The sequence below is a fragment of the Corvus kubaryi genome, unplaced genomic scaffold (genome assembly GCF_017639235.1).
Source record: "Corvus kubaryi isolate FWS band 111438036 unplaced genomic scaffold, C.kubaryi_AGA036_p1.0 37142, whole genome shotgun sequence".
Taxonomy (NCBI): Eukaryota; Metazoa; Chordata; class Aves; order Passeriformes; family Corvidae; genus Corvus; species Corvus kubaryi.
In genome coordinates, this window is record NW_024581036.1 from 78,318 (window position 1) to 100,372 (window position 22,055).

The 22,055-nt window shown below is 44.8% G+C and overlaps 1 protein-coding gene across 19 annotated transcripts in view; it reads right to left on the bottom strand.

Moving 5' to 3' along the window:
* The window catches only part of LOC121661329 (protein unc-80 homolog), a 146,427-nt gene that overhangs the window by 3,277 nt on the left and 121,095 nt on the right, over window positions 1–22,055 (bottom strand). For 15 of the 19 annotated variants that reach the window (XM_042021374.1, XM_042021382.1, XM_042021370.1 and 12 more), the window contains 11 exons: window positions 20,803–20,928; window positions 18,821–18,944; window positions 17,890–18,096; window positions 16,158–16,342; window positions 15,141–15,306; window positions 13,768–13,947; window positions 12,189–12,327; window positions 10,117–10,173; window positions 2,936–3,017; window positions 2,323–2,434; window positions 982–1,172 (listed from right to left, as the gene is read on the bottom strand). In XM_042021374.1, the coding sequence (XP_041877308.1) occupies window positions 982–1,172; window positions 2,323–2,434; window positions 2,936–3,017; window positions 10,117–10,173; window positions 12,189–12,327; window positions 13,768–13,947; window positions 15,141–15,306; window positions 16,158–16,342; window positions 17,890–18,096; window positions 18,821–18,944; window positions 20,803–20,928 (1,569 nt within the window). Of the gene's footprint in view, window positions 1–981; window positions 1,173–2,322; window positions 2,435–2,935; window positions 3,018–10,116; window positions 10,174–12,188; window positions 12,328–13,767; window positions 13,948–15,140; window positions 15,307–16,157; window positions 16,343–17,889; window positions 18,097–18,820; window positions 18,945–20,802; window positions 20,929–22,055 lie in introns of those variants that run through there. The other 4 variants (XM_042021372.1, XM_042021380.1, XM_042021384.1 and 1 more) reach the window with 3 other exon arrangements.

A 22,055-nucleotide genomic window follows, 5' to 3' on the forward strand; every position in this document is an offset into this window, starting at 1 on the left:
CATTCAGATACACATTTTACCATAAAGAACTAGGCACTTGCAGATTATAAATACCTTAAAATTATACCTTAACAATTATATATTTTTGCTGGTGAATCAAATTTACAACAATGATCAGAAAGGTTATCTGATTTGAGTCATTAACACTTTCTCATTTCATCTTTTTTAGCGTATGTCTTCAAACTGAGTGTAGGCTTAGATTAGATATTAGGAAAAAATTCTTTACTGTGAGGATAGTGAGGCACTAGAAAAGGTTTCCCAGAGAAGCTATGGATGCTCCATCCCTGGAAGTGTTCAAGGCCAGGCTGGATGGGGCTTGGAGCACCCTGGTTTAGTGGAAGGTGTCCCTGCACATGGCAGGGGGTGGAATGAGTCCAAACCTTTCTGTGATTCATTCTATGATTCTGAAGTCAGAGATCATTCATTTGTTCATTTGGCAAAGGACATAACCTCAAAACACAATGGATATCTGGGCATATAAAAGTGATCTCAATGTCACTGATGTGTTAAAGGGATGACTGGGATTGTCCCTGCACCATCCTCAGTGGGGTCCAACACAGAAAAATGTTGGACAAGCAGTTTCTTTCACAATGTGATGCTTTTGCTAAAACAGTCCTGAGGCTTTGATGGATTCCTTCCTTAAGGAGGCATCTCTCAGGAGCAAGCTGTGAAAACCTGTTAAGGACAGCTTGCCTTGGTGATTAGGTCCAAAAGGACACTGTATGAAATGGGAAGATGGAAAGGGAAGGTGCAGAAAATATATTTTCAAATTAAGAATTGTTGCACAGATCTGGAAGGGAATGGCTTTACAGAAGCAGGGGGTTGGACAGCAAACAGCCTAAAAAACAGACACATAGGAGGGTTTGCTGTCTTCACTCTCCTGCCAGCTTTCATTACAGTGCTGTAATGAATCTGGTGCTTCCCCATGCCTGGGATGGAGCAGTGGAGGAACACAGGCTACAAACCCACCAGTCACGTTACCTGGCTGTGGAGATCAGCTACAACGGTGGCAGGTGAGGAAGTCAGCACAGGTTTGCTGAGGGGCTCCTGCTGGCTGGTGGCCTGGGGGCTGCTGTGGCTGCAGCCCGGCTGCTGTACCGGCGGGTCCACAGCACAGGTTGGGGGTGCCTCAGGCTGGACTTCCGTGAATGTCACCGACCGCTTCTGCTCCACTGAGGGTACAAAGCCCAGAAAACTGAGGGTTAAAATTTGGGGAAAAAACACAAGAAAAGAAGAGAGACAATCCCTGGAGTTTTTACAACTAAGACAGGATTCATCCAATTTTTATGTAAGCTGTCTAATTGGCATCTAATCTAAAAGCCTTTTACCTTGGGCTTCCACTACAGCCACAGCAAGACTCTGGGATCACCTGAAGTCTAGCCAGCACACCTATCCTTGTCATGGTTTGGTGAGAAAAAATACCACCCATAACATCTATCCATTCCAGAAGAATACACTGAGTTGAATCCCATGTGAGTTAGGCACTTCTGCCCTCAAATAAAAAAGAAAAACTGGCATGCAAAAAGATAGAATTGCCCAAGGTTTTGCAGAACATCTGAGAAAAGAAAGTGCAGCAGATAGCCCCTCATTCCTGCAGACTAAGTCCACTAGCCAGGAGTAACAGAAGAGCACAGAGTAAAGACAGACTAAAATCCTAACAGTAAAACTGATATTCCTGTTCCTGCTCTTAATTATTTTTGGCTAACTTTTATGTTTCAAACATCTCCAACAGTGCTGTTGCCCCAGCATAGTCCTGCTGAGCAGTTAGAAACCCAGGAAGTTCACAAGTAACCTTTGTTCTTCCAGATGTTTCCTCCAAAGCTCACTCCAAATGGTACAGAATACAGCCACCTGCTCAGCTTGGCAGTGCTGACTCCTGGAAACATACAGCACAGACTGAAGCAGTCCTACATTCATTTCCATATACAATCCTTAAAGCTCTGCACTGCTAAGCTTATGATGGGACATTTTCTTCTTTCTACTACTCTCAATAGCATCTTTCAAACTTGCACATCTGGAGGTTTTGGATAAGGCATCCTGACTAGAGGAAACCCATCCCCTAAATTCTCCACAACTCCTGGAAACAAAGTAATTCATTGTCCATATCCTGTTTGACCTTGAAAACTTCTGGAGAAACCATCAAAGTGCTTTGAGGGGGTGGATTTCTGATAGGATATCCACGTACTAGGAAAAAGTATAGAGCTCCCGGAATTTCACTTTAATATAAGCTAGTAACAACCTGCTATTCCTTTAAGCTAAAACCACAGCCTTTTCTACTTTCCAGTGTGGAGTGCTGGTTTCGGAAATGCAGCATTGCCCTACCACAAGGTTTTGGCTTTGGCTGGATGCTCCGTCGCGTGGTTGAAAGTCGAGCTCCGTGACGGTTCCGAGGTTCAGTTTGAGTTTTCTGACGTGACAGCAGCGGTCGTCGAAGCTAAACATTGGAAGAGAGAGTTAGGTTAATGTATGTTCACATATTGCACAGCTTCTTCTCTGAAAGGAGAACAGATCATCACTGTCTGTACCTCTAGATGTCCATTCACTCTACTTTTAGCAGATATGTATTTTAAGGTTTCCATGGATCAGACATCTCCTTCATATGAACCTCTGGGCTTTGTGCCTTTTCAGTTTCAACACTGAATGTAATGCAGTGCAGGTTGCATAACCATCATTTAATAATAAGAAAAAAGCCTGCAGAGGACAAGATTGAGGAATTTAAAACAAAGGGTACCTCCCCTCTTAGGGATTTGTCTGGCTTCACAGCTATGATTTGTGCTATGGTTCCTGCTAAGTCAAGGGACTGCACTAGTATAGCAAAAATTAGGTAGAAGGGACACATCACATCCACATACCGTGTGCAAACAGCCACATACGAGAAAAGCCAAACCAAATCACACAGCAAGAGAGAAGTTTTGTTTACTGTCTGTGTCCTCACCTGCCGTAGGCCTCTCTTCCGCCCCAGGGGCTGCTGCAGAAGGAGGTTCTGTTGTCCTGGCTCGCTCTGCACGCTTCCCACCCTGTTAGATGTTGACAGCATTAGGCCAAGCACAGAAGCACACTGCATAACTAGTACGTTTCCTGGCAATTGGGACTAAAATAAATAAATAAATAATAGATCGACCAACCACTAATGGCACAGTCACTTCAAAGAGCAGCACTATCTTTGAAGGACGGGAGGAGACATGTCTGCTGGGTTGTGGCTTCCGGGGCTTAGGAAAGGGTGGGAGGTGGAGTCATGGCATTCAGGACTTGGCCACACACATGTAGCATCCAAATACAAATAACTGCAGATTTCAGTTTTCAGTCATTGATTGATGCATCCCACTGGGCAGCACTCACTTCTCTGCATCCTTTGCCACATCAGTGAAGGCAGGAACATCAGCTTCCTAGCTCAAAAGCCTTCTTGTTTGCTTTTCCTTTTTTCAAGGACAATGTTGTAAAATTGTTTTTCTTCCCAAATAAGACTCCATGGCCTCATCACAATTTTGTCATCTGGTTTTAATTTCAATTTAAGTCAACCAACAAAAAACAAACACAAAGTGACAAAGGATCCATTCACATAATGGATGCATGAGTTATGTGAACAAAGCCCCACACTCAACACTTGCAGCCTTAAGTCTTTTTGTGGCTAACAAACAAAAGAGACAAGTAAATGAAAATTAGAGGTAGATAGATAGCTAGCTAGATAGATAAACACAGCTTTTTGGTTTTTAATATATTGGCACAAAATATCTGAAAACCTGCAGTAGAAGAAACTTTAGCAATAAAACATACTCCGCTATGTACCACCTCATACTACCATTCAACTGACCATTCAATCTACTCAATATAGAAATACCATCCTCCCCTCATTTTTATCAAAGCACTGTATTACTCTGAACACTGGACATTTAGCAGTCATAAAACACTTTAACTGAACAAACTGTGTCTGAGGGACTTACGACTACAACAGTCACTAACATTTAAGACAGACTTTTTTAAACTCAGGCAGCTGATTTTTTAGGCCAGACTGGAATCCACTGAGCAACATGTCCTATTTAAGCAACTTCCAGCTATATCTCGCATACACACTGCTGAAGATTCAGTATTGCAATCCATTTTGTCTTTGGTTTGCATTAATCTAAAGGAAAACAACATTCTTTTTCTAGATACTTCTCTTGGAGTTCCCTGGAGTTTGTCAGTACCACCAACAGAATGAAGGTTAATCACCTGACCACACAGGGGTGGAAGAAGAAGACAAACCTAGGAACATGGTCAGACAAGACATGGAGGATGTCTGTGGAGAGGCTTAAAAAGCTCTGTCTCCTGAGCAGCTCATTCTTCACTTTGGCAGAAGTTACCGATTGTTCTTAGAAGGTTTGGCGGAACAGAACATGGAGAGTTTCCTGCTCTGCTTTGGGGCTCTTGGAGTTTAGGATTTTTCCTTTTGTTTCTTTCTCTCATGGAATTTTGTCCCATCTGTCGCTAAGAAACCATAAGGACCGATACTTAGGAGAGACAAAAGTTTCCACTAGAAAGGTGCGGCTGGCCACTCTCTTAACTGGGGGTTTCTCTTGGAGGGGCAGAGATACCATGAGAATTGGGCTGGGGGAAAAGGGGCTAGGCACAGCTCCTTGCTTTCTTGCTCTCTAGGCTTCAGAGGAGGACGGCCGAGCTGCTGCTAGTGGGGGTGGGGGGAGGCGGCGGGGATTCGCTGCTGCTGCCAGAGCCCAGCCCTGTCCTGTTTTCTCCTACCCCGGGTAAGCCTTTGCTCGTGAGAGCAGCCATTTAACTGGGACCTTATTGGAACACTGTCTCACTGGAAAGGACCCTTGCCATCTGCTCAGGTGCCTCAGGGGAAGACCGGGACCCTGACCCCCCTCCCCCTTCCCGGAGGGCACGTCTTCCCAGCTGCCTGTGGCAGCTGCTGTGGAGGAGCCCAGCTGCCACTGCCCAGCTCTGCTGCTGCCACTGCCTCGGGCTTTTTTTGCTGCACTGTAACACACCCCCCCTGCCTGCTGGGACACCCCATGGCCCCTGCTACACCTGCAGAGTGTCTGCTACCTCTTGCTTGCTACTCCGGGTGAGCCTGCCCTGCTATTCCAGCCGCTGCTCCAAGGTTCCTGCTGCAGCCCATGTTTGCCATCCAACCTGTCCGCCATCACCACGTGACAGGAGATGCAGCCGAGCCCGCGCCACAGCGCCCCCTGCAGGCGCGGGGGAACCATTGCACCCCCGCCGCCCGGCCGGGAGCCACCAGCGCCCCTGCCGGCTGTCACCAGAACTGCACCAGAACTGCCTGACAGCCGAGAGAGGCTGGCACTGGGTTTGTGGGTTTGTTTGTTGTCGCTGCCGTTGTGGTTGTTTGTCTGCCTTGCTATACATACATACATACTAGTAAAGAACTGTTATTCATTTTCCCATATCTTTTTCTGGAAGCCCCTTAATTTCAAAATTATTATAATTTGGAGGGAAGGGGGTCGTATTCTCCATTCCAAAGGAGGTTCCCGCCTCCCTTGGCAGACACCTGTCTTTCAAACCAAGACAGGGGCCAAGTTTGGTTACCTGATCTGAAAGTCTTATTCCTTCCTCCTGTTCATTTAAGCTAAAGCCAGACTTTGCACTGAACCATATCCATGTTTCTGTCACTCCTGCAGGGGAGACTGGGCAACTTCAAGAAGAGAGACATCTTGGGACCCTGAAGCTCTTTATCTTTTGATTGACAGACTACAGCCTAATAATGCTGGGCATGCCCTCAGCAATTTCACCACAGCTGCACTGCCTTGGAAAAAGAGAAAAAGCTTCAGCAAGCTCAAAGCCAGAACAAGATATATTTGAGTCCCTTTCTTCCTCAGACAGGTCTTCCAAATGAAATCACCAGTCCCTGGAACATATATGCCAGCTTTTCCATAGGATATTGACATGCTTTACATACCATGCATCCTAAACACCACACAAACACCTGCCTAGGGATAAGCAGAGACCTCAGAGTTACCTCCAAGTTAGTAAGACTATGTTCTTGACCCAGACATTGACTGCAGCACATATGACTGGTAAGTCCAAAAGCATCACATCATTCCTTATTAAAGCAAAGAGACTGCACTTAAATTAGTCTTTATATTTGTGATCCAGACTACCTGAAGTTACAGCTTGGAGAATTTCCTTAATCTTCTTCTTCTAGGATTACATAAAAACTTATTCTTCTGAATTTCCAGAAGTTTTTACAGTGGCTACCAATGTGTGAATGAAGTAGGAATTAGCTGGAGAAGTTCTTGGGAAAAAAAATTCTACTAGAGTAGCTTTGAGAATACTGTTACGACTTCTGAGGAAGGAAAGGTAACTCTTAGTTCTGTGAGTAAGGAGACATTAATGTCTGCAGCAGAAAGACTGCAATTATATTCAGTACAAAACTGTTTACAGTGCTGAAACAAACTCACTTCACATGTGATATGAAAACACTTGAAAAATTCATTAGATAAAGGGTATACATGGACTGCGTGAGGGCACATAGGCTATACACGAGGTAAAAACTATTCCCGTGCACTGAAGACAAACAATAGGTGAGCAAAAAGAGGCTGGACTTCGTGTCTTCCTGTTGGAGTCTGGGATTTTCAGCCTGGCTTAATAACATAAGTGAAATGAATTAAGTGAGCTGGTGGACGTTTACTTCCAGTACTGAATCATTACACAAACTGGTATAATCTGGGATGATCTTACAAGCTGAAATTGCAGATACCTATTGCAGGGAAATGGTGGACCTGAGAGCAGCTGTGTTTTGCAGAGCTGCCTGTGCACAACACAGTCCTGCTGTGGCTGTCTTTTTGCTCTGTATCCCCACATTTTGAAGAAGGAAAGCAAGAGAGAGAGAATCATAAAGACCACAAATTTCAGACAAGTGACTGAATTTTCAGATACAAGCTTTCTCTTCATGAGGGTTTGTGAGGGGTTTTTTTCACATCAAAGAACAGAACTACCAATCTTGTTTCTGTGAAGACGAGCATGGCAGGCAGAGGGTTGGCTCTGTGCAGCCTGCCCTCCCTCCTTTTCTGTCTCTCCTTGTTTACCAGACCTGACCAGGAATATACTGTTTTTCTGATAGCCTGCGGGACCCAGCCAAGGAACACTGAATCAGATGCCATTTCAGCTGACAGTACATTTCCTCCCCATGACAATGTGAAATGTGATCTATAAGAGTAGTTTTTCTAAAGGACATAATCTAGATTTATTTGGGAATAAGAAACAAGATTTTTTTCCTGCCCAACACTCTCTGTCGCTCCCTGAGTATCTCTGTCAGGGATTTATTTGCACAATAATGTTACTCCCATTATGTAGGGCAGAGGTGGGCCAAAGATCAAACCAACCAACCCAAGTTTATGGATGCATGTTACCAGTGCTACAAGGAATGACAGTGCAGTCACACAGTGGGGGCCAAAACAAACTTTGTTGGGTTGGCAAGTAAAATAAGTAATGCTCAGGAATTAAAACCAAACCACGCAGCCAAAAAAACCCCAAAAAAGATAAAGAAGAAAGAAGAAAACAAAACAGAGACAAAGGAAGCAACGAGTTTAAATGTCTATTATAAAGATGTACATGCTTGCCACACCATCATGGTAGAGCATATACACTTTGTGTCCCTAGACATATGAATGAGATGGTTGGTGGACAAAGGCAGCAGAAAATGGGTTAAATATATTGTATTTCCAGACACATCCCAGCCCAGTTAGCATTAAACCTGCTGCTGCAATTGCCCTGGCAATATGGATTCAATCTGATTTTTCCTATTAGGAACCATTAAGCTAGGATAGGCACAAACATTACAGGGAAATGTGTTTGTGCAATAGATTTCCATTACAGTGGTTTCACCTTCTTCCTTTCTGATTTGGGAAAATATCCTGTCCTCTCAGATTATAACCACAACAGATCACGATGCTCCTCAGCCCTGTACTCCAAGCTGTCTGAGCACTTCAGTGCTCTCCCCTTCCCGCCTTCCCTGCTTTTTTTCAAGGCTGGGTCTAATTGCTATAGAACAAAGGGAAACAGACTTTATTCTTTTTCGTATTTGTCACAATTTGTTTATTTAAGACTCCTACCTTCCAAAAGGGTCTAGTCCCTAGTAAATACTGTTTACTTCTTTATCTTGATTATGATTAAATACCAGCTTTTGAATTCAGAAGGTGATCCTAAAAAGTTATCATTGTGCGGCAGCCAAAATCAAAGTTACATAAGAAAAACTGAAGCCTGCTTTATTCAAAACTAATGTTCCTGAATGTAAAAAACAAATTAACTCTGCCCTATAATCCCCACAGCACAATAAGCTTCTACAACATCTGCTTTACTACTGCTGTCCTTTAGAGGAGGAATCCGATTTTCACATTTAACAATGCAGTTGAAACATCTTTTTCTCCTCACAGAGATCTAATCTAATTTTTTTAGACACATTTGCAGTGTCTTCATTCCTTCTTAAGGCTTCTTAAGGTTTTGCAGCCCTGATGCCTGTCCTTAAGACATGTGCCCGCTCCTTGAAAAGGATAATAAACCTCAGCAGAACTGATTCCCAAGTACATCTGCTCACCCATTTGCTCTGTACCCTAGAGCAGGGTGGAGGATAGTGTCCTGGTCCCTGGAGAAAATTTTTGTGACAGGAATTAGTAGGAACCCGTTGTGCAGCTGATTACATTTCAGGGTTCAAAATAAATTATTGTGTTTGAACACGTTCATTGACTTAGGTGTCTCATAGTGCTCAGCCTCACCACTGTAATTAGGAGTGGCTAGCCCCTACTTAACAAGATCAAAACATTTCAGAATCAACACTGATGTAACTGAGTATCAGGACATTACCTCAGGACCTTCCCCTTTGTCCTCTTCCTCAACTGTAGTGAGTTTTTAGTGCTGCTAAAGGGACAACATGGAAGTTCTTTGGTTGAATGATTTTTCTTCAGCTCTTTAGCCCAGATGACCATGCAATCTTACATTGTCACAAAACCAGGTAACAATACCCCTGCCTCTGCCAAGAAGCTGGTGTCTTTTCCTAACTGATCAGAGACTGGTCTGCCAGAGAAGGGTTCACACACATGAAGGACACCATGTTGCATGGAATGAGCTCAGTGATAGCACCGACAATAAACTCCTTTTGTCAACTGAAGAGTGTGAACAAATGAACACAGCAGCCTGTCCCCATCCCAAAAAGCCACTACCAACATTGAAACCCAAGCTAATGAAACAGAAACCATTCACACAAACGCCTCTCAACATATCCACTGCTTCCACTGGTGCAGGAATGAAATAGTGAGTTATCCTCTGTGTTGCCAATGTATGGGGCTGTGTTCTCCTGGGAGGAAACAGATGCTCTTGGGACTAACAACAACTCTCCAGCCTCAAGAGGATAGGTTGAGAGGTGGAAGCACAGCAGCAGAGCAGGGAGAATGATTAACATGACTGATCTGGGTGTTAAAGGTGCAGGCTTCCCTTGTAAGTTCCCTCCTAACCCATTTGTGTTTGTTCCCGTCTGTGGGTAACGGGGAACAACTAGACCTGAACTGCAGCACTAACAGAGCCATTTTAGAGATGTATTTACGGCATCCACCTGCAAGATTTCTAAGTTGTCATTTGAGAATTGAAAATGCTTTGCAAGACTAATGAGAATTATTGTAAAGCACCCACAAAACACTATATTCCACAGGACTTACCATAATTAGTTTTATCAGCGAATGGTAAAGAACTCAGCTTGATATTAAGTCTTTTGTGGTGACAGCATTGTGAGATGAATGAAAAAACAGATGTCTCCATTTTACATAGGCCTCCAGACTAATGCTTATAACAGGATACAGCTAATGCCTCGTGGATCATCTTTCTCATGCCTTTCAAGCAATTGTTAAACAAGGGGGAAAGGCCAGCCTGCTGCTTCATTCACTACAGCTTTTTCTTTCCCCTTCTCCTTAGCCTTCTCAAAGTTATTGGCAATCAAAGCTGAAAACTGAAGGTGGGTTACTACACCTTTGACTTGCAGGCCTGAATATTGATGAGCCACAAGAGACAGAGATGGAGAGAGTGACAAAAGATGAGGGGAAGAGACAAAAGGTCGGAAACAGCTTGTTTCCCAGCACACACACTGACAGACAGGTAGTGTTAACACTGTACCTAGAGAGGCTGCCCTCAGTGGCCAGGCTCGGGGAGTCATCGAGGACATTAGGTTCACTGCAGGAGGGGCAGGGAGATTAAGAATTTAGGGAAAGAAAATGCAAAAAGCATGCGCTTGTCTCTGTTTTCAAGGGAAGAAAATATCAATGGAATAAAAAAGTAAAAAAAGGACGGTAACATTAATCGGTCTTACATGCTCAACAGCACATATATGACTCAGAGGAGGTGAAAGAACATCTGATAACAGGAGCAGTCTTTAGAGGGAGTTTACACTGCATGAAGCCTTCTACGTCTCTGCTGAGATTTGGGGAGCTGAGAAGTTGGACAGGATGTGTTTCTAAAGGAAATAAGGCAGGGAACTGTTTTCAAAGCTATTTTCCTGCAGCATTTTGATTTATTTCAGTTCTATTTACTTTCAGCTTCATAGAAAGCTTTTTTCCTTCCCCATGAGCCACTTCTTCCTTGAGGGAGGGCTGATCTATCTCCCATGAGCTATAGACCACTCTCCTTCTGGTGCAACTCTAAGGACAAACATGGGGAAAACAAGGTCTCATAGTGCAATGAAACTGTAAATAAACAGCTGGCAAGGGTCTTGGCCAAGGAGTACACAATTCCAATGCTTTTCTGCAATGCAGCCATCAGGCAGGAGCAGCCTGCTCAGGCCATAGGAAAAACATGAAAGAAAGAAAGAAAGTAGTCTGCTGGGTTACCAGCAGGAAAGCAGTAATAACTTTACTTAGCATTAATTAGTTTACATTTGTGAGGCAGTCTGAAAGCCCAGAGACCATCCATAAACTCAAAAGGCATGACGTCGAGGACTATGATTATGCTTGCTGAGCTGGTCCTTCCCCTACCCACATGAAAAGTGGTTCTCCTGCTATACCATGTACTTAAAAAGTAGAGAGTGAAGCTCTGTGGTACTTAAAGTCTTTTTTTCTCAGCATCACCATGATTTGGGATTGCACAAAGCAAACATTGCTCTCAGTCAGCTGTGACTCTTATGAAGTTTATGCACTAAAGATGGTAGTGAAAGATTGAGGAAAATGGAGTCTTGCATGTTAATTTTTCAAGGAAAAAAGGGACCAAATCAACTGAGTTTGAAAGTCAAATGAGTTCCTGTAAGTCCTTTTGTGAAAACTCACAGATAAAATCTGTGTAACTTCTCTCTTGTAACTCACTTCTCCCATCTCTGCTGGTAGATACCACAGCTGTTAATTTTCCTTCATCTATCAACGTTATTTCTTTAATTCCAAGCAAGAATGGGGAGGGAACAATATTGTTTGATTTTCCAGGGGTTGTCAAGACATTATGTAGAATATATTCTTTAAAGGTTCAAAGGAAGTAACATAAATTAATCTGTCCATTGTCAGATATCCTTGGATAACTATGTCACGGACAAATAAAACAATAAACATTGCTTACTTAGAAAAAAACCCCACGTTTAAATGCAAAACTTCTCTCCACATCTTCTAAAGATGTACATTTCCCAACAAGCTCTTTCTCACCACTCCATGTCAACCAGGAATAAGGCATTCAATGTTATTTGTATCAACAAGTATTTCAGGTTTAAAACAGTATTACATCCCATCTTTGAACATAGAGTTTAATTTCTGCGATGAGCTAGTTACTCTTCTAGGAAGGACAAAGAACACACGGAAGAAAACAAAGTAAATCAAACTGCCTCTGCTCCCCTCTCCCAGCTTCTCAAGATTCCTCCCCACTCCCCTACACAGACTGGGTGTGGTCCCCTGGTTTAATGAATACCCCAAAACCATGTTTCCTTTTGCTATTCAGTAGTAGCAGAGAAAAATAATAACGCTAAGTGTTTCTGAAACTGCTTGAGAGGAAGGTTGCTGTGGATGACAGCTTGTTCTTATGGACCCTACGCAACACAGATCATCCTGGAAAATCATTATTTCCAGTCCTGCGCCCTTGGTCCAACACTATTCCAGGATGAATAAATTTAGCATCACTATGTTGGCACCAATTCCACTATCCCATATCTCTGATGTACCTGTGCCATTTATGCTCTTGTTAATATAATGGGAAAGGGGAAAAGCCCATGTTGTTACCTTTGGCTGGGTAACATGCCCACCTCAGCCTGAGGTGCAGACATGCTGGAGAGATGGCTGGAGAACCGCCTCCTCCCAATGGCACCCATAAGGTATGTTTCTTGTTCACTTACCACACTGGGCATGCTCAAGGAGTCATCTAGAAAGAGAGAAAAAAACAGAAAGGAGAGGAAACAACCACCCAAATCCCACCTGCATCTTGACAGTTGTCAAGAGATAACAGGATGCCAAAGGTGTACCCAGCATTCACTTACCAAGAGCCCAAGCCTGAAAATTGGAATATTCCATTAGACTTTACAGCCACAGTGCAGAAAGACGTACACATAAACCCCTGCAGGATGAGGAACCTGACAAACATGGGGCAGGGATTTATGTACTCTTTCAGCTTAAATGGCTCTCAGGAAAACATGTTTGGGGAATCCAGCTTCCACTAGGGAATTAATCCTGTGATTAATAAATTGCTTGTTAATATACAGTGTTTCCAGCATAAAAGTTGTAACTGGACCTTGTCCTGGTGTGAAATAAACTGCTTCTACGATCTAGCAAAGCACTGTGACAAAAAAGCCAAAATACATGACAGCAAAATGCAGAACTGACACCCTTCAACACCCTTCAGGACATGCATTTTAAAATATCACCAAAAATTTGGATAAGTTGACTCAAATACATCATACTGCAACAGAAGTATGCAGACAGCTGGACTGCAATCAGGACAGCTTGAAATTTTCAGTGCTGTTTCAAATTATATCAAGTATCCAGAGAGAAATTACTTTATTGTGGTTTTTGCCACAACAACTTTTAATTACAAATAAAGAAAACAAAGGGGTGGGTTTGTATAATTTCCTCTCTTTTTGACCTTTTCCTATTCTGAAATATTTTACGGCAGTGTTTATCCAAGGCAGAGCTGAGGAAATAATGCTGCAGTTCAGATAGGAAGATGGCACTTACCGTTCCACACAGTGGCTCAGAATTAATCTGAGGCTGAAACCACAGTTTGCCACAGTGAGTAAATATCTGAACAATGTATAAGCAATACAGCTCTGGGTGGATTGTACAAAGTTTAGTGGTGAACCCAGCTAAAATAAAGTTGGGCTAAACCTGCAAAGTTTCTGGCTAATTGCTCTTTGCCAAAAGGCAATTCTGCTGTAACTGCATGGGCCTTTCTTTTGAGCCCCCCATTTTCACTCCTTCTGTTTGATGCTTTTGGGGATCCTGCAGGAACAGGATCCTAACTACAGAGCCACAGCCCCTGCCCACTGTCATGATGGCTAAAAGAGGCCTGGTTGCCAAATGCCTTGTCAGAACTGTGATGATTGCACATCAGCCCGCATCTCAGGCACTAAAATCCTCCGTGTGCCCTTCCCTTTACCCTGCCATAGCTCAGAGGGCAATGAGGAGGTATGTTACAACTCAAATTTTAACACCATGTATACCAGCCACACCAGCTGCGCAACCTCATGCTCCTGTGAACCTTTTATTCATACTGGGACAGGGGCAACTGTGTTCCCCTCCCAGCCAGCCTCTGGGCATCAAGAAAACATCCTCAGTTGTTTGGGGCTTAGTATCAGTGGCCACGTACTTTCTTCATCCTCCTCATCTGTGCGGCTCAGCGTGTCCTGCGAGGCCTGCTGGGAAGGCTCGCTGTCCTGCTCCCATACTGTGCCAGTGCCAGTGTTGGAGCGGGACATGGTGGCCAGGCTCAGGCGGTAAGCAGAGGTGGAGGTGCCCACAGTGCTGACAGATGTCTTCCCTTGGTAAGCTGCGCAAGAGGGGGAAAACCAAACCCAAGTCACTCATGGCACTAGAAATCAACAGCAAGCCAAGCATTCTTGTCACACTGGGCACCTCATTCTGCCTGGACTAGTGGGGCAGGGGGACCTTCTCACTCTCTACAACTCCCAGACAAGAGAGTGGAGCCAGGCTGGAGTTGGCCTCTCCTCCCCTGCCACCAGCAACAGGACAAGATGAAATGGCCTCAAGCTGCACCAGGGGAAGCTCAGGCTGGACAGGAGGAATTTCTTCCTGGAAAGGGTTGCTAAGCATTAGAATGGGCTGCTCAGGGAGGTGGTGGAGTTACCACCCCTGGAGGTGTTCAAGAAATGACTGGACGTGGGACTTGGTACCATGGTCTAGTTGACAAGGTGGTGATCAGTCAAAGGTTGAACTTGATGATCTCAGAGGTCTTTTCCAACCTTAATGGTTCTGTGATACTGTGACGGGGGGTGGCAGAGGTGATAAAACACAAACAGCTGCCTTGCTTGCCTCACCTTTCCAAAATCTCTGTTTTACTTATGCAGTCTGATTTTCACAACCACTATTTTACAGATCAGCTTCAACATTTAGAAACAAGGCAAATTCTTGCCAAGGAAAAAAGACTGAAGCATTTCCTTTTGAATTTGTTTTCCGAAGAACAAAGCACATAAACTGCTTGCCATGTATGAGCAGCAGCTGCCATCTCGTGGCAACAGGGGTGGCCATCACTGAAGAAAAGTCTCCCCTTGTTCAGGAGAGAACTCAGTGCCCCATCAGCTCAGGGATGCTGATCTGGATGTCACAGTAGAGAAAAATCAGAGACCAGGAGAAAGGAGGAGGATCTGCTGCTGCTGAGCAGCCAGACCTTTCTGCATGAGGAGCTTTGGCTTTACAGTGGCATGGAGGGGCTCACTGCACTGGGGTTAGGGCTGCACAAGCCAGCTGAGACGGCAAGAGCCAGCTGCTAGGGAATAGGACTCAGACTTGGTGGAAAAATAGGTGTATTTCACAGCTAATCTGGACTTCTGTTGGCTGTTCAGTGGCAAGGCTGAGCATAAGCTCCAGGGGAAGGCTGGCAGGGTATGTGTGGATTGCCCCATTGCCCTTTTAGGCAGAGGCCAGATCTGCCTCACAAGTTACTGTAGGGGCAAGCATCTGTCCGGCTTTGGTTGATGGCCCTGAGCTCCCTGCTTTCCTTACCAGACCCACTATGCACGGCCTCCTTCAGGATTTTCAGCTCATTGTTGAACTCCGCGATGAGGGAGCTCTTGCAGAGTGGGCGTGGGATGAACCGTCTCTCCAGCTGGTCGGAGATGTGCTGTCGGGCAGTCAGCTCCTCATGGTTCTCAGCTGGCTGGGCCAGCAGCTGCAAAATTGGGATGCATTAGCATTGCAGGGAGATGGTGCCCAGGGAGTAGTCTCCAGACTAGCATGAGCCTGCAGCCAGCAGGCTTTGTAGTCAAGAGGTTTTGACTCCATCTATGAGGTTTCCACCTGTCTTTTAGAGACAACCTTATATTTGACTGAACAGAGATCAAAACCTCAGTGGCACAGGGTACATGGAGATGAGGGCTTCCTTATTCTAAGCTCTATCCTCATGATCCTGTCATGAGACAGCTCCTTCCTCCATGATGATTTAGTCTGTCCAAGAGACAAGGTAGGCTAAATAAGGTAGAGTACCATCTGCTAGTCTACCTGGTAACCGGTGAGAAGCTGTGATTAACTTAAGCCCCAGATGCCTCAGCCTAGTAGCTGTTTGTCCATCCACAAAATTCCTGTCAGAACCTTCATCCAAGAGATGGAAAGAGGAGTGGTCCTTCTTGGCTGTTAGCTGTATTGCCCAGCTCTATGCAGAAGAGAGATTACTAGAAGATTTCTGCCAACATCCTCCCAGGTTCAGCACATTCACACTCCTTCCAAGTGCTTTGAATGTCTTCATTGTAGAATTAAGTCCACATGCCTTTCCCCATCCAGAGGAACTAAGACTAGCTGTACTCCATGGATCAGAGCACCTGGATGACTGACATGCTCTTTAGTTTTGGCTAGGAAAAAGCTCTGTGATTTAGTTTCAAAGGGTTCTTAGGCCTACTAACTTCTGAAAGGTCACTCCATACATATATAATTCTTCCAGAAGTGCTGTTCCTCTGTTCTCAGCTGGGGAATAAGGGCTATCTTGCCTTCAGGGAGTGAAATATCAGGAGCCAAAGCAACTGTTACCTTGCACTGGATGAAGGGCCGAAGGAGCACAAAGATAGGGATCCGTGTTCTTACGATAAAGTCGAGGAAATCCCACAGGGCCAGCCCTCCCACCTTCCGCAGGGCCATCTCTTTGACTTGCAGGCTCAGCCAGTACCACTGGCTGTCCAGTTGGCGTTCAAAGCAAACAAGGATCACCTTCAGGGCTACAGGGGAACACACATCAGCAAAGGGCAGTCAGAGATGTTACCAGTGTCCCTCATGAGCACTGGGGGAAGAATGGGGGAGGGGGCCACAGTGAGCACAAACCTATACAGGCATGCTTTGCATGTACATGCACATGCACACCCACACACCTCAGAGTCACAACTGTCTTTTCTATCAGTCTCCAAACATGGCAGGGAAGGAGCAACCAACCTTCTAGTAATAAAGGCCTCAGGATCAGTATTGGCAGTCCCATTCCCAGAGAAATTTTTCTACTTCATACCTAAGTTCTTCTGTATTTTCTTGCTCTGGCTTTCCCTCTCCCTCCCTGTAGAGTTCTTTTGTCTTCCCAGAATCAGATATTTTGAAAGCAGCTCAGAGTAGGAATACAGCCCTGGCTGATCAGACAACCTCAAAAATCTTGACCAAGCATATCCACACAAAGAGTCACCCTGTGAGCACAATAATCTGCAGATGATTTATAGGGTGATGAAAAGAACCTTTCTAGCAGTGCAGCTGCATGAGTCATGGTCACACTGCAATTTAAATACAAATATGGTCCAGTAAGCCAAGGGTAGTAATTCACAAGAGCAAGAGCATGGCATTACAAATGGGGATGAACAGCAATGAAGTTCAAAACAATGCTCTGCATTAAAGTGGGCAGTGATTAACACTTGAATCACAGGAGAGACAAGGAATCTCTCCCTTTCCATGTTCCCCATGTCTGGTAAAAACATTGTTGGGGGAAAGTTGACTACTCCATCTTTCTTAATGGGATGGCCAAGACTTCTCAGCCATTACACCTCTGTATCCTGGTTTGTTTGGGTGGGGGGCTAAATCAGTGGTGAACTGCCAATTTTTCATCAGTTTTACTCCATTCCTCAGATACAGGTTAACAAAGACCAAATATAAATCTTCAGATAAATGCTCGCCCTCACAAAATCAGAAACAGAGAAGTTGTTTTGGAAGGGGTGCTTTGAGAGAAAACTGTCCCCGTATAGGCCCGACTGCCTGCAGTGCTGCTGCATCTCCAATTTAATTATTTTTTCTGTCCTTTCACCTGTGGGTCAGATGGGAGATAAGGCAGTACTATCTTGCACCACCCTACAGCAAGCAGGGGGCATACCAGTCAGTAAGGACCGTGTGTGGGGCCAGCAGCCAGACAGACTACACCACCTCTCACCCTAGATAGCCAAGGGCCAGTGAGGGTGTGATGTTAGGGGTTGATGGGCAGTCTGACTCGCCTTTGTGGCTTCACTGCTGTAGTCTGGCAGTGTGAAAACTGAGCGACTTCTACCTGTGCTGCTTTTCCTCCAGCTGCAGTGCAGACATCACTCATGTTGTGATATATTCCAGAGGTACTCCTGGCTTCATGCTCTGGCCTGGCCCCTTGTTCAGGATAAGGCCTAAAGCAGCTCTAAAGAGGTCAGTTAGCTCCTGCCTGAGATGGTTTTCTTTAATGCTCTCTACAGAGAGCACTCCACTCTACTCTTGAGCACTCCACCATAGCTCTGTCTCTTCTCAGTGGTCAGTAGAAGCCATCACTCACCCAGGTAGGCAGCCTGGCTGGTGGATTCTGCAAGCCCTTCCCGCCGCAGGTCCTTCCCTGCATCCCCTGGGGTGGAGCAGTGGGCGGGGGAGCTCTCCAGCATAAAATTCTTGCTGCGGGAAGTGCTGATGATGCGAGGTGGCAGGAGGATATTGATAACAGTCTGGAGCAGCAGCAGGACCTCAGGCTGCTCCAGCCAGGGGCTGTCTGAGATACATTGGGAGGGGAAAGAGAGAGAAAGATCAGGCTACATCCCATCATAGACACCCAGAAGATCCAGACTCTGTTCAGTTCCAAAATGGGGTGCATCTCAAATGTCCCCTAAGCATAAACTCCGTCCCCCACACCTTGTTATGCTGTTTCTCCTCCTGCAAGCAAAGGCAAAGTTTATTTTAGCACCAACACAAACACACACAAACATAGAGCCACACAGCACAAGGAAATGTCCCATTCAGTGGTCTCATTTCCTTTTAGCATTCCCCTCTCCCTTTACTCTTTGCTTTCATTTAGGGATTTACCAGTGAAGACCCTCTATAGCAGAAAGCAAGGAGCAGGACTTGTGCAAGACAAGTGGCATGGATTGGGCAAACTGTGATCCACAGGGGCACACAATTTCTGTGATCTCTGCTCCCCTCTGTGACTTCTGCTACAACAGATTTGTCTTGCCCTGCACTCCAGTTTCAAAAGCAGGAGCACATCTGTGTAAGACCTGACTCAAGAACCAAGGCACAGCTGAAATAAAGAGAAGAAATAACAACTACTCCCAGCAGGGCTCTTTTCAGTCTCAGACCCAAAGGGCACTTAGCTGACATACTGCCAGTGACAGAAAACCAAATTAAATAATAAAAATAAAATACAGAGAGCAGAGAAAGTGCAAACATCAGTTGTCAGAAAAGAGGGACAAAAATTCTTTTTGTTAAATTAGTCAGACCTTTGCTTCCAGATCCTACTGTGAGCACAAATGGAATCAGTAGGTTTAAAAGCATTCCTTCCCTTCTTTCCTGATTGGTGAATGGGGAGACGACATGGCTTAGGGGGAAATCTTCTTTCAAAGCCTGTGCAGTAATAATAAAAAAGGATTAAACGATTTCATCAGCAGATCATGCACACAAGTCACTGCAGGGAATGACGATCCCCTGGCCACCCTGTTCACACAGTACACCACCAGCTCTGATGACCTGATTCAGCATTAACTGAATGAGATGTCCTCAGACCATTTAGTCAGGAGTAAAAGGAATTCACAGAGTAACATAGGGATCACCTGCTCTTGTCATAGCCAAATGTAAGAAGCCCAGACTCCTAACTCTTAAATATCATTAACAAAATCAGATGTATCCCACAGGAGTCAGCTGAGTGTTAGTCCTAAGCTCTCCATTGCTGTGAATGGTATCAGGATCTGACACAGACTATAGAGAATAAAAAAAGGAACAGAGGAAACTGCACAAATGACATTATCTAAATATTCTCCTGTCCGAACTCGGAGGCTATTCACAAACACATTTTTGGTCTGCCTCACTTTGTGCTGCCCTGTCATCCTTCTTAACACAAAGAATGAACTCCTGAAAAATAAACAAAATGCATGCTTACTTTTTGACACACAGTCAAGCTTACATTGAAAGGTCTTTCACCTTTTTTTAGAGGAAGTAATTCAAAAGGCTGTCACCAAAACCTTTGCTCATTTACAACATCCCAGTTGCTACAGACATAGCTGTGAAATGCTACTCCTCAAGCTTGCAGAACCGGGCTGAGAAATTCTAGGAGATGTTTTCTGATGGGGTGTGAGGTACTTCTGTTTTGTATTCTGCTGGAAGTATTGGGAATTATGACTTGTGTTTTTCCGGACATGTTCGGTTTTCATTACATTTAAGCCCACAAATGAGTGAACAGGGAGAAGAAGATAATAGAAGTAAAAGTTCCCAATAATTAAAAAAAAATGTATTAATTTGGTATGTGGTTTTGTTTTTTTTTAATATATAATATTTCACAGCAAGTGAAACTGGCCTTTTTGGGTTTTTTTTGTGGTTTGTTTTGTTTTGATGAAGGAACCATTACCTCAGAGCTGGAAGAAATCTGTTCTCTTTCTGTGCCAGTTTGTACCAAAAAGTCCTTTTGTGCCTCATGCTTGGAGGGACCACTTTGTGTGTTGGTCCCTGTAAGCCTTCCTTTCCAAGCCATCCTGCTGCTCAGAAATACCTGCCTAAGTATTCAACTGGATGTACCAATGCATATTTAAAAATTCAAGTTGGAGCTAAATTAGCTTTGGTCACCATTCAGACTAATTTCATGCCAGTGGGGAAGGAAAGGGACACAGAGGCACAAAGACTCTGTAGAAAGTTATAGTGCTGCTATGAGAAAGGAATAGTGAAAATCTCCAAAAAGTCTGGAACTTTTTTTAATTCTGGCAACAAGGATATCATTGCATCAGCAGCTGAAAAGCCAAGTTGCCCGGCTTTTTGTGCTGGCACACTGTGTGATCAGCTCAGGTAAGAGCAGAAGAGCACAAACTCCACTCTCAGTTACACGCATGGTCCCACAGGAAAGTTTGCATGGATGTAACCCAGGCCAGGGCCCATCCTCCTGTGGCAGAAGTCTTACACTAACTCCTTAGATCCTGCAGACAATCCTAACCTGCTTGTCAGAGCCTTAAACAGCATTCATCAGCCAAACTCCCTGGACTTCAATGGCAGTGTTAAGCTGATGGATGCTTGCTGTAGATTTGGCCCCAACAGATGAATTCTGAGCTCAGTTCAAGCCTTCAGAAAGGAGGGAGAATTTACATGTTGCTTCTCCTTAAATTTTGGTGCATGTTCCACAGTTTTTGCCCAGCTTTTGCAGAAAGAAAACAGAGCACTGATGAGTTGGTGTCTCAACCAGAAGCTCTAAAGGCCTGGCCGTGGGCCAGGGCAGACACACCTGTATCTGCAATGCTACAAGCCGGACAACAGCTGTGCTGAAGGGCAGAGGTGGCGAGAGATAAGGGCTGAGATGAAGAAGGGGTAATCCGTCAGCCACACTGGAGGGTCCTACCACTCCCATCACCTGCAATACAAACAGAGCACATCACCACAACTGGCTACTTACAGTTTCATCCATGCCATATCCTCCAACGTCAGTGAAATGGAGGTGCCTTTCATTGAGCACTGAGCTGGGGTGGATCTAGGAGAACCAGCCCCCCCAGTGGTCCTTGCAGGAGCTGGGGCCAGTGAGGAGAAGGAGTTCTAGCAGGGAAAGGGAGGGGAAAAGAGGGAACCAGCAAGGATGGGAGGAGTGCATAGGTAACCCGGTACATTCATAAATGTACCCAGTACCAGCCCTGAATGACCAGAACTGGACTGGTGGAACAGCTAGAGTTGGAGGATATGTCATTTGACAACTGTAACAAATAAAAATCTGTCATCAAAGCAAAAAGTCTGCATTGAAACTGGACATCTTTTCCCTTCCCTTGCTTGAAAACTAATGTCCTAAGTTTGACCCAAGCCAGGTTTTGTACAATGTTCAGATTCCTCTCCTTCCTCTCAAACACAGTATGTTTTGGGGAACTCTAAAGTATGATTCCTCTCAGCTGACTGACCCCAGATGTCTGAAGCAGAGTCACCTGCATGTGACCTGGTTGTCTGGAACTCCTTGAATAATCACCAGAAGGAAACAGCGCTTCTAGGGGAGAACTATTTGTACTGTTTGGGATGTGTTCCTCAGGAATTAAATCACAGGTCTCCATATGCCTGTTTCTTGCCATGACCAGACACATCTAGATGATGGGAACAGGGAGAAGGTACCTGGCAGATACCTAAGCTTATGGGAGATGAATGCATGCCTCTTTTCCAAATCCAGCCTGGGGAAAAGGTAGTAACCAGGTTTTTGCCAGAAAATCAAAGAGCAATTTAGAAGGGAAAGAGTCAGAGCTCCTTCTTTATATCACTATGGATTATCATTGAGATATTTCCTCACCTTCCCGGGTGATTGATTTTTGGGGCTCCATGGTCTACACATGATAGACCATGCAGTCAATGCTCCCACAGCTCATAGTGCACCCAGTTCTGACAGCTAAAGGTAAAATACTTGTAGCAGTAAGAGTACATGTTCCTGGTAGCTCTCCCTGGTGTTCCCAGCCAGCGGAATGTAAGCACAATGATTGCACCTCAGCACTGTGGAGCTTCCTGCTATTT